We start from the raw sequence: 12661 nt of genomic DNA on the forward strand, positions 1-12661 counted from the left end.
TTCCATACATCACCCCGGTGCTCATAACCACAAATATACTTCTCAGTCTCCATCACTTATTTAACTCATCCTTCCACCCCACCTTCCTTCTGGTAACCATCAGTTTGTTTTCTATAATTAAGAGCCTGTTCCTTGGTTTGTCTTTTTTTTCTTCACTCCTTTGTTTTGTTTCTTAAATTCTACATATGAGTGAAATCATATGGTATTTGGTTTTCTCTGACTTATTTGTCCTAGCATTATACTCTCTAGCTCCATCCATGTCATTGCATATGGCAACATTTCATTCTCTTGAATGGCTAATATTTCATTCATATGTATATATATATATGTATATATATACACATATATACGTATACACACACACACACACACACACACACACACATAAATACCCCCCACATCTTTTTGATCCATTCATCTATCAATGGACGCTTGGTCTTCTTCCATTATTTGGCTATTGTATATTATGCAGCTATAAACATCAGGGTGTTAATGTGACTAATTTTAGAAGAATTGTTCTTGGGATAGTTGAGAGCTATATAGATATACTAGTAGGTGCTCTCTTTTTGTTTTCATTTGTGTTGTGCAGTTTTTTTTCCTTTGAGGAAATAAGCACAACATTCATTGATATTTGAACTAGAGAGTGTACATCCCCTCTTTCCTATTTTATGAAGATCTAGAATCATATCTATTGGGGGAAAGTGGCTAAATGTTACTTTTAGACTAAAAACAACAATTAGTGTTATTGAAGATTGTGTTAAACAGGAACTTACTCTGTGGAAAATAAATGAGTAGGAACCTTTTGGGAAGCCGTTTAAGCAGTATGCACCAAGAGACTTAAAATATTTGTGTCTTTTGAGAAATTCTACTTCTGAGAATTTCTTGTAATTGAATAATCATAAATATGGAAAAAGGCTTATGGACAGTGGAGTTTATCACAAAACTAATTATAATGGAAAAATAGGAAACAATTTAAATGGCCAACTATAGGGTAATAGTCTAGGAAACCCCAGTCACCCAGTTGTGTAGCCAATGAGAATACATAGTAGGATTATAAGGTAACATGAGGAATGCTTTTGATATAGTGTTCAGTGGTGAAAACTGAAGTGTAGAACATTGTTTATCCAGTATGATTACAAATCCTATTTTGCAAAAGGTAAAATATATCTTGCTTGGATGAAGTAGAGTGTATTAAAGTATAGGCAATGACTTATCTTTAGATGGTAAAACTGTAATTTTCATTTTTTTATAACTATTTCAAAATTTTCTTCAATGATCCGGTATTTTTTTTTATAGTGGGGGAAAAAGAATGTAATCCTTCTACCTTCTCACTAAAAATATATTACTTTTCTTACAGCTTTAAACATCCGTAAAGTCTGCAAGCATTGGGATAAGACTTTTGCAAAACAACATTGTGCAGCATGGATTCTCTACCAGAAGAATTTTTTATGAGGTAAGGGATAGATTGACAAAAACCAACCACATTTGTTGCATTCTGCCTATGGAAAGGACAAATGTCCTCTGGGAAAGCTAGTGTGATTGAGATACCCTTATGCTTAGAGATAATTTAGCGACTTCGATTAGTGGGAGTTGTAGACTGGGGTTAGATCTAATTTAACAGAAAATTTCTCTTAAGGACCACACTCTAGCTAAAGAGATAAGAATTGAAAAATGTACTACAGCTTTCTACATGGCATTTTCACTAATTGATTTCATTAATATGGTCTATTAATTTAATTTATAAGCATTTAGTGGAATGCTTATAATGTAAAGTACCTCCTTGGTACTTAGAGAATAAAAACAGACAAAATTTTGGGTACTTAGAATTGTAATGTGGTAGGAAGATATATAAAAAGTTTTACCTTTAGGCAAACTGCATGCATAGTGCCATGACTATATGTAGAAAGGAACAATAATGATTGACTGGAGTTGAGTGGGTTTCCATTAGATCACTTGAACTGAACATTAAGGGATAAGAAGCATTCTGATGTGTATAGAAATGGAAGGAAACAGCAAGAAAAAATACTTAAGATAAAAGGATTGGGAGGATTTCAAAGGTCTTCTAAGGAGTTTAACTATTTTGTGTAGAAACCATGACATTTTAAAAAGATAAAGGAAATTTTACACTGTATTTTGGAAAGACTACTTCTTGATGGTGGTAAGGAAGAGACAACCAAATACAACACTAGTAATATCTCAGGAAGAAGCTGATGAAGGCCTGCATAGTAGGACTAGAAAAGAGGAGGGATTTATAGAACTAGAATCCACAGAATTCTATGACTTTAAATATGAGGAAAGGGGCAAACAAACAAAAAAAAAGATGATTCAAAGGTTGTTCTTTTTTTTAATTTAAATTCAATTAGCTAACTATAGTATATCATTAGTTTCAGATGTAGTTTTCAGTAATTCAGTTGCATATAACACCCAGTACTCATCACATCACGTGCCCGCCTTAGTGCCCTCCTTAATGCTGGTAATCTAGTAACCCCATCCCCCACCCACCTCCGCTTCAGCAATCCTCAGTTTGTTTCCCAGAGTTAAGAGTCTCTTCTGGTTTGTCTCTTTCTGATTTTTTTCCCATTCCATTTCCACACTTTCTGTTCTGGTCCTCTGCACTATTTCTTATATTCCGCTTATGAGTGAAACCATATGATAATTGTCTTTCTCTGATTGATGTATTTCACTTAGCATAATACCCTCCAGTTCTATCCATGTCGATGTAAATGGTATTCATTCTTATGGTTGAGTAATATTGTGTTTTATATATATATATATATATATATATATGTATGTATATATTGCATCTATATCTGTGATATATATATATGAAGTACAATACAAAATATTGTATTATATATATATAGATCTCACATCTTTATCCATTTATCTATCAAAGGACATCGTAGCTTCTCACACAGTTTGGCGATTGTGGACATTGCTGCTCTGAACATTGGGGTGCAGGTGCCCCTTAGTTTTACTACATCGGTATCTTTAGGATAAATACCCACTAGTGCAGCTCTATTTTAAGTTTATAAGGAACCTCCACACTTCCAGAGTGGCTGTACCAGCTTGCACTCCTACCAACAGTGTAAGAGGGTTCCCCTTCCTCCACATCCTCGCCAACATTCGTTATTTCCTGTCCTCTTGTTTGAATGGTGACTCATGACTTAAAGGTTTCTAATGATCAGAAGGAGATAATGTACCATTAATGTAGGGCTTATTAATTGAGACAGGTTTAATGTGTGTGTGAAAGAGAGAATAGATAATTCAGTTTTGGACATGAGGAAATTGAGGTATTGCTAAGACATCTTAAGTTATGAAGTTGTTGAGTAGATGGTTAGAAATTTGTAGTAGTAGTGTCGGAAAAGCAAGTTTTAGGGGTCATTAGAATTGGTGCTATTAGAATTCATGAGAGTTTGCTTATTAGTTTGTTTATTCATCCAATAAATACTTAAGTGTGTACTTTATGTCCAATGTTGGGATAGATACTTGGAGGTTAAGTAGTGCATAAGAAGGGCCTGATCCTTATCTGAGAGCGTTTGTTTTTATATGGGCATAAATGAAATTGACTTAAGTAGAAAATGTAAGAAAATAGAGGGATAAAAACGGGATATTAGTGGGGTGCCTGAGTCCTACGTGTCTGACTCTTGGTTTTTGGTTCATGGGTTTGGGGATTAAGCCCCATGTTGGACTCCATGCTTGGTGGGGAGTCTGTTTGAGATTCTTTCCCTTCCCTCAAATAGATAAATAAATCTTTTTTAAAAATGGAACTTTAGTGTATATACTGTGTATATTTCAGGATATATTATTATAGCAAAATTTTAGCTCCTAGCAGTAGAACAAAGCATACAGGTGGTAAAAGCAAAATAGCAAAAGAAAAATACTGGTCTTGTGTCTCATTCTAGCTTTGCTACTTTCTAGGTATATAACTTAAAAACAAGTTATATAACCTCTCTGGACATCAATTTACCCATCTTAATATAAAGTAATTACCACAGATGACTGCTGATATACCTTCCTATTCTAATACATCAGAAGCATGGCTTGAAACAGTTAATGTACATAGTTCATATTAAGTTTTTTTTTTTTTTTTTTAGATTTTTAAAAATCTATTTATTCATGAGAGACAGAGAGGTAGAGACCTAGGCAGAGGGAGAAGCAGGCTCCATGCAGGAAGCCCGATGTGGGACTCCATCCTGGGACTCCAGGATCATGCCCTGAGCCGAAGGCAGGCATTAAACCTCTGAGCCACCCAGGCATCCCCATATTAAATATTATTAAAATAATAAGTGAATATGATGAGTGAGAGGAAGAGGTGCAGCCAGTGGTACGAATTGAGAAGTGTAAGACTAGGAGGAGAACCAGCAGCAGTAAAGAATGCACAGTTTAAAAAAAAAAACGCACAGTTTTTCAAGGAAGATTGGAAGATATGATGGGCAATATTAAATGGTGCAGAAAGGCCAGGTAAAACGAAGAACTAAGACAAACCTGTTAAAATAACAAATAGTGGGATTTCATTAGTAACTGTTTTTTTTTTTTCATTAGTAACTTCTAATAGAGTAATTTTAATGTTGGGGAGGTAGGATTGGTTAAGTTTGCATATCAGAATTTGCTAGGAAAACTATGGTGAATATAGCAGCTCACTTTCCACACTTGATTAAGAAGCGCCAAAGCACGGTTTGGACATATGGATGGTTCAGAAGCTTTACAGGTGACTTTAATACGCATCTGGGACTGAGAACTGTTGGGTCAAGGAGTGAATGATTGTAAAATAGAGTTGGCAAGAAGGGTATACATTTGAGAACTTTTTGTATTTTGTACTCTTCCGCAGACCTTGAGAGGTTTCAGAATACTGCTGTGGTAATTTTCATTTCTTGACAACATGAGAAAATTCCCTGTGTTCCTTTTTGGAGTGGGGCTTAGATGTGGATGAAAAGACATTTGAGGTTTTTCTTTGCCATGTTTTAAAGAGCACTGAGAACCATCTTGTGAAATATCATTTGTGTATATAAATCCTCTTCTGTTGAAATTTTATGTGGATAATACTATACTATTTATCTGTCCCAGTTTCCCCTCACAAAGTCAGGAGGCACATAGTGGATGATAAATGATTGTCTAGGAGATCAATACATAAATGTGAAGTAAGATAGAATAATTTTTATAAAGTACAGTGCTGAGTAAAGCCATTGAGATAAATTTCTCACCTCAGTTTTATCTCTGTTAGTGCATTAGAATTAAAAAGATTGTATAAATCCTATATGATCCTATGTTATGGGTCTTATATTATGGGTCCTATATCATGGTTCTATACATAGGCAAAAGCAATTTTATAAATAACTTTTCAGTTCTATATGTAACACTGCATATGTTCACATTTCAAACTAATGTCAGAAGCAAAACTTGTCAGGTTATTCCTTTTTACAAAAATAGTTCATTTTTAAATATGATGTTCTTTCTCAATTTTAAAAAATCATTTTGGAGAACTGGATAACTGAGGCCAGGAACCTGAAACAAAAAAAGATCTGAGTAAGATAAATCCTTTCCAAACCTTTATTATCTTCATAAACACATGCACACATACACACACAAAACATTAGCCTTAAGACCCCTTTTATTTTACATTGAAACAATGCTATAAAGTTAATTTTTTCCCATAGTTTGTGTCTGTTCAAGAAAAATATTTTATATTGATTTTCAGTTCTGTTTATCACCATCTAGTAAGGGCAGAGCATACTTTTTTTTTTTTTTTCTTTCACTTGAGTCCCTAAAGGTATGACACCTACACCTATTACCAGTTTTTGCTACACATTGTTTACACTTTTTGAACTTTCAGGCAAATTCACTTGTTAGATTTTTTACTACTACAATTTGTGTTCTTTGTAAGGAGATACTCTGAATACACCCTTCTTTTTCATTTAAAGTAGGGATCCAACTGTGGAGGAGCAGACTAAGGGAGAAATCAAGAATAAGGTAGAAAAATCTACTGACCAACTGGTAAGAGAAGGTTAATTTTCAATAATTGTTAATTAGCAATGAGTAATTATGTATGACAATGTAACTGTAATTCTAATCAGTTTATTAAGAATTTCAGGGTGACTCTGCTTTCCTTCCTTCATAAATGTATGGTCATAATTAAACCTCTCTGATAATCGATAATTGTTCTCGAAGTTATTATAAGCACCAATTCTCACTATAAGTTAAAATTACCAGGTGATTGAATTGACTTGCCCACACATCACAACAATCAATGTTAAGAAATCCCTTACTTCTAAAAGCAAAATCCAAACAAAATGAAAACTATGCACATGCAAAGAAAACACAGAATTTTATTTAGTAAGAAATTTGAGTTATTTTAAAATTCTTTTCTGTTCTTATTATCTATACTGTTAGAACTTTCAGTTCAAAATGAAACAGAATAATAGAGTATACATTAATATAAGATTTACATGAACATATAAATTTATATTTATATATTAATTTTTTTAAAAAAAGATTTTATTTATTCATGATAGACATAGAGGGTGGAGGGCAGAGACACAGGCAGAGGGAGAAGCATGCTCCATGCCAGGAGCCTGATGCGGAACTCGATCCCGGGACTCCAGGATCACGCCCTGGGCCAAATAAGCCACCCAGGGATCCCCTATATATTTAAATTTATATTGCCAATGATAGTATGTATTATGACAACTTAACAAATGTATATCTACACACACGTATATGAATATCACATGTGCTTATATTTAATGAAGGTTGGATGAAGAGCTATTTGGTTCTTTTTAGTGCAATTTTAACTTTACACATAGTTTTTTTTTTTTTTTTTTTTTAATTTTATTTATTTATGATAGGCACACAGTGAGAGAGAGAGAGGCAGAGACATAGGCAGAGGGAGAAGCAGGCTCCATGCACCGGGAGCCCGACGTGGGATTCGATCCCGGGTCTCCAGGATCGCGCCCTGGGCCAAAGGCAGGCGCCAAACCGCTGCGCCACCCAGGGATCCCTTTACACAGAGTTTTATGTGACTATTGATATTTACTCTTTGTAAAGTTTATAAAGGTTATCTCATAACAGTAGAAAATATATAAACATAAAATATCGTATTCACCTACATGACATTATTATGTTGCAGTGAAAATACAATATATGCAGATGTACATAGGGATGTACAGTTGAACCAGGGGGATTAGATCCAGAGTATAAATAACATTTCTAAATATAGAATTGGAAATACAGAAGTCAAAGGAGGTGGAGACTTTGACCTGATTTTGGATTAGAGGCTAAATTAATTTTGTGAAAGTGGATTGGACATCAAATATTTTGAAAACTGACTTTAAAAATTGTATTTATGCAATTTATGATCACTGACTTAAAAATTATATTTATAATAAGATAAAAATATTTAATCAGCATGAAGCTTATAGTATATCCTATTAAGAATTTTTATTCATGTAGTAATCTTGCATGTGTATCAATTTGATAATATCAAGAAGATGATTTCGTGGTGACTTTTGACTGCAGAACTGACCGTTAGGTTGAAATATATGCACTACTGATAGTGGTCATTCTTTTCAAGGGTTTAGCTAGTTAGATTGTGGAAGGGTTGTTTTTTTTGTTTTTTGCTTTTTAACTTTTTGAAAAATTTCAAATCTACAGAAAAGTTGCAAGAATAATATAGTGAATTATCTATCCTTCACTGAGATTTAGCAAACTGTTAACACTTTCCTTTATTTTTAGATATAATTTTCATATGATGAAATATAATAAAATATAAAGTTATTTGTTGGATATTGATGGGGATGGAAGAATCTTTAAGACTCAAACCCAGAGGGCAGCCCGGGTGGCTCAGCGGTTTAAGTGCCACCTTCAGCCCAGGGCCTGATCCTGGGAACCTGGGATCGAGTCCCACATCAGGCTCCCTGCATGGAGCCTGCTTCTCCCTTTGCCTGTGTCTCTGCATCTCTCTCTCTCTCTCTCTCTCTCTCTCTCTCTCTCTCTGCATCTCTCATGAATAAATAAAATAAAATCTTAAAAAAATATATAAAAGGACTCAAACCCAGAAGGGAGGAATAGGCAGATAGTCCTACTATGGACTTTATTGATTCCTCAACACTTTCCTGGGTAATTACAATCTGTTGAAGACCTGGCTGATGGTCAGGGAGTCAACCTTCAACCCCAGGACATTTCAGTGACTCAAGCTTTACATGACCTCCAGAGTAGTAAGAAGCTATCTGTTCTGATTTGCAGAGGTCAGCAGCAATATATTCTTATTCCCAAAGTTTAAAAGGGTATGGAAACCATCGTATTTTGTTAAGGTTTGAGGAAGGCCATCATCCATCTGTTCCAGGTGCTTCTCCATTTCTGATGCCCACCTGTTCCTCACAGCTAATGTTAATACACAATCCACCAGGACTCGACTACATAGCTATTGATTAACCAGTATTGATGGCTTATTAATAAGTCTGTAAGAATGAGTTCCTGTAGACCAAAGATTATTATGACTTACTTAGTTCTGGTTGAATTAAGAGTCATTGTGTTTTACTACTTTGTTTATAATATAAACTATTACAATTCTTTTTATTTTCAATATATTGTGTGTTTAGTGGATAAAGCATGTCACCTATGTAAAAAATTACTCTTAGATATAGCTTTCATATTATTTTGTAGAATAATCTATATAATATTTTAAATATAGCATTTTTTTATGCCTTAAGTGGACTAATTCAATGCATGCTTTGTACTTCTCAAGGGCAACCATCTTTTGAGGCCTAATTCACATTTAAGCCCTAAATTGTAAGTGGGATTTAATCTTTAAATCCCACTATCCTATTAAAAACTATGGCATAAAAAAAAAAGACTATGGCATAATTATTCCTATTTTAGAATATTTATTTTCCCTTATAACTTTCAAATGAATTTATGATGGCTGTGCATATGTTAAAGTTTCCTGAGTTTTGGTGTTAAATCTGCTATGTTTTAAGTTCCTTGAAAGCAGAGAGAATGTTTTATTCTTATTTTGATTTTCTATTACTCTGTCACAGTGATCTACATATAGTATGTAAAGGCACTTTTTTCTTTTTTTCTTTTTTTCTTTTTTTCTTTTATTTAAAGTAGGCTCCACCCCCAGCATGGAGCCCAGTGTGGGGCTTGAGATCAAGAACTAGCTGAGATCAAGAGTTGGGCACTTAATCCATTGAGCCACCCAGGCGACCCATTCTTCGTTCTTTTAATACTTTGGCTGGTCTTAATATTAGAGTAATTAGAATATGTATAACTGTTTAAATTTTTTATAAATAATGTCTTCTAGGATAAACAGGAAAAGGACATACCTACTGATCTTGTCCCTGTTAACCTACTATTAGAAGTGAAGAAGTTATTGAATGCAATTAATACTCTACCAAAAGGTGTGGTCCCTCATATTAAGAAGTTCTTACAAGAAAATTTTTCCTTCCAAATTATGCAGGTAAGATTATAATTTGTTCTTTGGGGCAGAAGTACAGCTCTTTGTATATGACTATCCAGGAAAAACATACTATGTCCCTTTACTCTTACTCTGCTAGTACACTGACAGCACTTCTGAGACTAGATGTGTGGATTTATTCCCACATCAGCCAATTCTACACTAACTGGGTATCCAAGAAATCAATTATCAGATCCCCAAATTAAGGGCTCAGTCCCACAAATCTGCCCCCACGTTAGACACTATTCACAAGTCCTAGGTTGTCCCTGATACTTCTGACCAAGTGGCTATAGATTAGGGTTCCCATGACCCCTTCTTGGGTTCAGTAATTTGCTAGTATAGCACACAGACCTCAGGGAAGCACTTAACAGTTACCAACATTTTATATAATAAAGGATCTAAACAAACAAATGAAGAGATGACATAGGGTAATGTATGTAATGGTCCCAAGTATAGGAGCATCTGTCTCTGTGGAGTTGAGGTGTGCCACTTCTCTGCCATGTGGATGTGTTCACTAAGTTGAAAGTTCTTTGAGCCCCATATTTGAAGGATTTTTATGAAGGCTTCATCAAATAAGTCTGATCAATTATTTATTCAATGCCCAGCTCCTCCCCCTCTGGGAATAGGGGAACGGGCTAAAAGCTCCAGTCCCTATCCAGGGGCCTACTGAGTGTCACCTCATTAGAACAAAGGATACTCCTATCACACAGGAAATTCCAGGAGTTTCAGGAACTCTGTCGGAACTGAGATCAAAGGCTATATATTAACAGGAACTAGAACAGAGATCAATGTATGTATTGCTTATTATATCACAGTGACTCATTTCCTTCCTCACTCCTTTCCTTCACACAGCAGTGCAGCTAGAGTAGTAAAATCTCCATCTTTTTGTGAAGGGCTCTGGTGTCAGCCTTTAACTGTAGACTTTTATAATGAAATAGTTGGTACTAGCCTTTCAAGAATAATGGTGGGGGGAAAAAAAAGAATAATGGTGGGAATGTGGGTTAGTAGCTAGTAAGATGTTGACTATAAGGTCCTGTGTTTATTCTTATTCCCCTGATAACCCATAACATGCCACCCTGGGGCAGGGGATTGCTTTTATTTTTTCTAATTTATAAGATGTTGACAAATTTTTTAAAATATAAGATAAAGAAAAGCAATGTCCAAAACTATTTATGAGTAAAATACTCTAGAGAATATATTATAGATTTCCACCTTGGAAATAGTTCTTTTAGATAATAGTTTGAACTTTTTTCAGCACAAGATGGGTATCAGTTCTTGAATGGAGTTTTTCAAAGTTTAGAAAATGTTCTACTCATGTCTTTGTAGCCTTTAATTGGGGGCAAAACACCATAAGTGTTTTGAAAAGGCCACAGTTGCCTTTTCTGTGGAAGAATACATTATTATTTCCATGAAACAAATTAATACTATTATGATTAAAAATTCAAACAAACTCTGAAAATATCCAAAGAAATTACATACAATTATAACCTCAACTGAGATAATTTACCAGCATGAATTCTTATTTGAAACTGGAATAATGCCACTATTTCCCTCTTTTGGAAATCACCCAGAAACAACAAGAAATAGAAATCAGTGGCCTTTCTGTATGTAAACAATAGCCAATTAGAATGTTAAAATGAAAGAAGAGTTTTTATTTATAATAGCAACAAAAAAGTAAAATGCCTAGGAAAACACATAAGAAATATATACAAGATACAAACTAGTATTTCTCCAAGTTTTTCCTAGGCTGTCTACATGAGACCATTTGAACCCCATACTAGTCCTAAAGAATTAAAATCTCTGGGGGTAGGTCTTGGAATCTGCATTTTAGCAAGTATCTACATAACTGTTTTCTTCACATTAAGTTTAGAAACCAGTACTCTATAATAAAACTAAAAATGAAGATTCTGAAACTCTAATAAAGGTAAGAAGACCAAATGGAAAGCCATACACATAGGAGGACGGTGTGATACAGCTATCAGTTTTCCCTAAATTAAAATTTATAAATACCATGTATCAAAAAATGACAAAAGATTTTTTTTTCGTTGTTATTACTGAAAGCTAATTCTAAAGTCTAGAGGGAAAATAAAAGGAAGAATAACCAAAGCCAAGAAAGTTGTGAAAGCGAAGTATAGGGGAGAAGGGCTGAGAACTTGCCCACTAGATATTAAAACTTACTATGAAACTCTCTTTAAGTACAAGATTGTATTAATTGTTCTTGACTCTGGACAAGTCTGGAAAATAGAGGAGAAATTCCAGAAGTAGATTCAAATTCATTCATATAGAACTCTTATGTATAGGATGACAAAATTGATAATGTTAGGAGTTGGACAAATTGACAATCCCAGTAGGAGATTTTAACGTGTTCTCTTAATAACTGATATGACATGGACACAAAATTAGTGGAGCCAACTCCATCTAATTCACACACAAACACAAAACACTACACCCAATGGTGGCAGGATATACATTCTTTTTAAGTGCACAGGGAACATTTATAAAAATTACATGTGCTAGTCACAAAGCAAGTCTCATCAACTCCAAAGAATCACAACATATAGAGCATGTTTTCTAATTACTATAGAATTAAGTTGAAGATTAATAAAAAAAAAAAAAAAAACTAAAAAAAAAAGATCCTGTTCTTAAGATACTTACCTCTAGGTAACCTAGGGCTAAGGTAAGAAATCACAGTGGAAATTAGGTAAATTTTTGAACTGAATAGAAAACATGTATTAAAGTTTTGTTTAAGTAAAATATGGGCTTCAAAGAATATTTGTAGCTTGAAATACATACATTAGAAAAGGAAGCATGGCCGAGTAACAAATCATCTAAACATAAAGTTCAGGAGATTAATGGAAGAACAGCCAATTAAAAAAAAAAGTCAAAGGAAGTAAAAAGATATCTGACTATTGAAATAGAATAAAAAAATAGAGAAAGTCATAAAGCCAAAACTTTTTTTTTTCCCAAAGAGCAGTAAAATGGATAAATGCCTGTTAAGAATCTTAAGACAAAGGCAAAAATAACCCAAATCATGAATGAACATGAAAACATCAAAACTAATTCCATAATCACCTAAAGGATAATAGAGAATTCTGCTACTTGCAGTGGCTGCTGGAATGGGTTTAGAGCAACCTTCTTTTGAGAAGTAGTAGAAAAACTGCACAAAATTTTATTTAGTAATGTGCTTTTCTGGCAGATCATTTAATT

At 34.1% G+C, this 12661-nt stretch overlaps 1 protein-coding gene across 25 annotated transcripts in view; it reads left to right on the forward strand.

Moving 5' to 3' along the window:
- DZIP3 (DAZ interacting zinc finger protein 3) overlaps positions 1-12661 on the forward strand; it is an 86651-nt gene that overhangs the window by 11063 nt on the left and 62927 nt on the right. For 17 of the 25 annotated variants that reach the window (XM_072722466.1, XM_072722483.1, XM_025990013.2 and 14 more), the window contains 3 exons: positions 1358-1453; positions 5922-5994; positions 9302-9457. In XM_072722466.1, coding sequence (XP_072578567.1) covers positions 1422-1453; positions 5922-5994; positions 9302-9457 — 261 coding nt within the window. In that variant the 5' untranslated portion in view covers positions 1358-1421. The remainder of the gene's footprint in view (positions 1-1357; positions 1454-5921; positions 5995-9301; positions 9458-12661) is intronic. The other 8 variants (XM_025990017.2, XM_072722487.1, XM_072722477.1 and 5 more) reach the window with 2 other exon arrangements.

Source organism: Vulpes vulpes, chromosome 1, assembly GCF_048418805.1.
Source record: "Vulpes vulpes isolate BD-2025 chromosome 1, VulVul3, whole genome shotgun sequence".
Lineage (NCBI taxonomy): Eukaryota > Metazoa > Chordata > Mammalia > Carnivora > Canidae > Vulpes > Vulpes vulpes.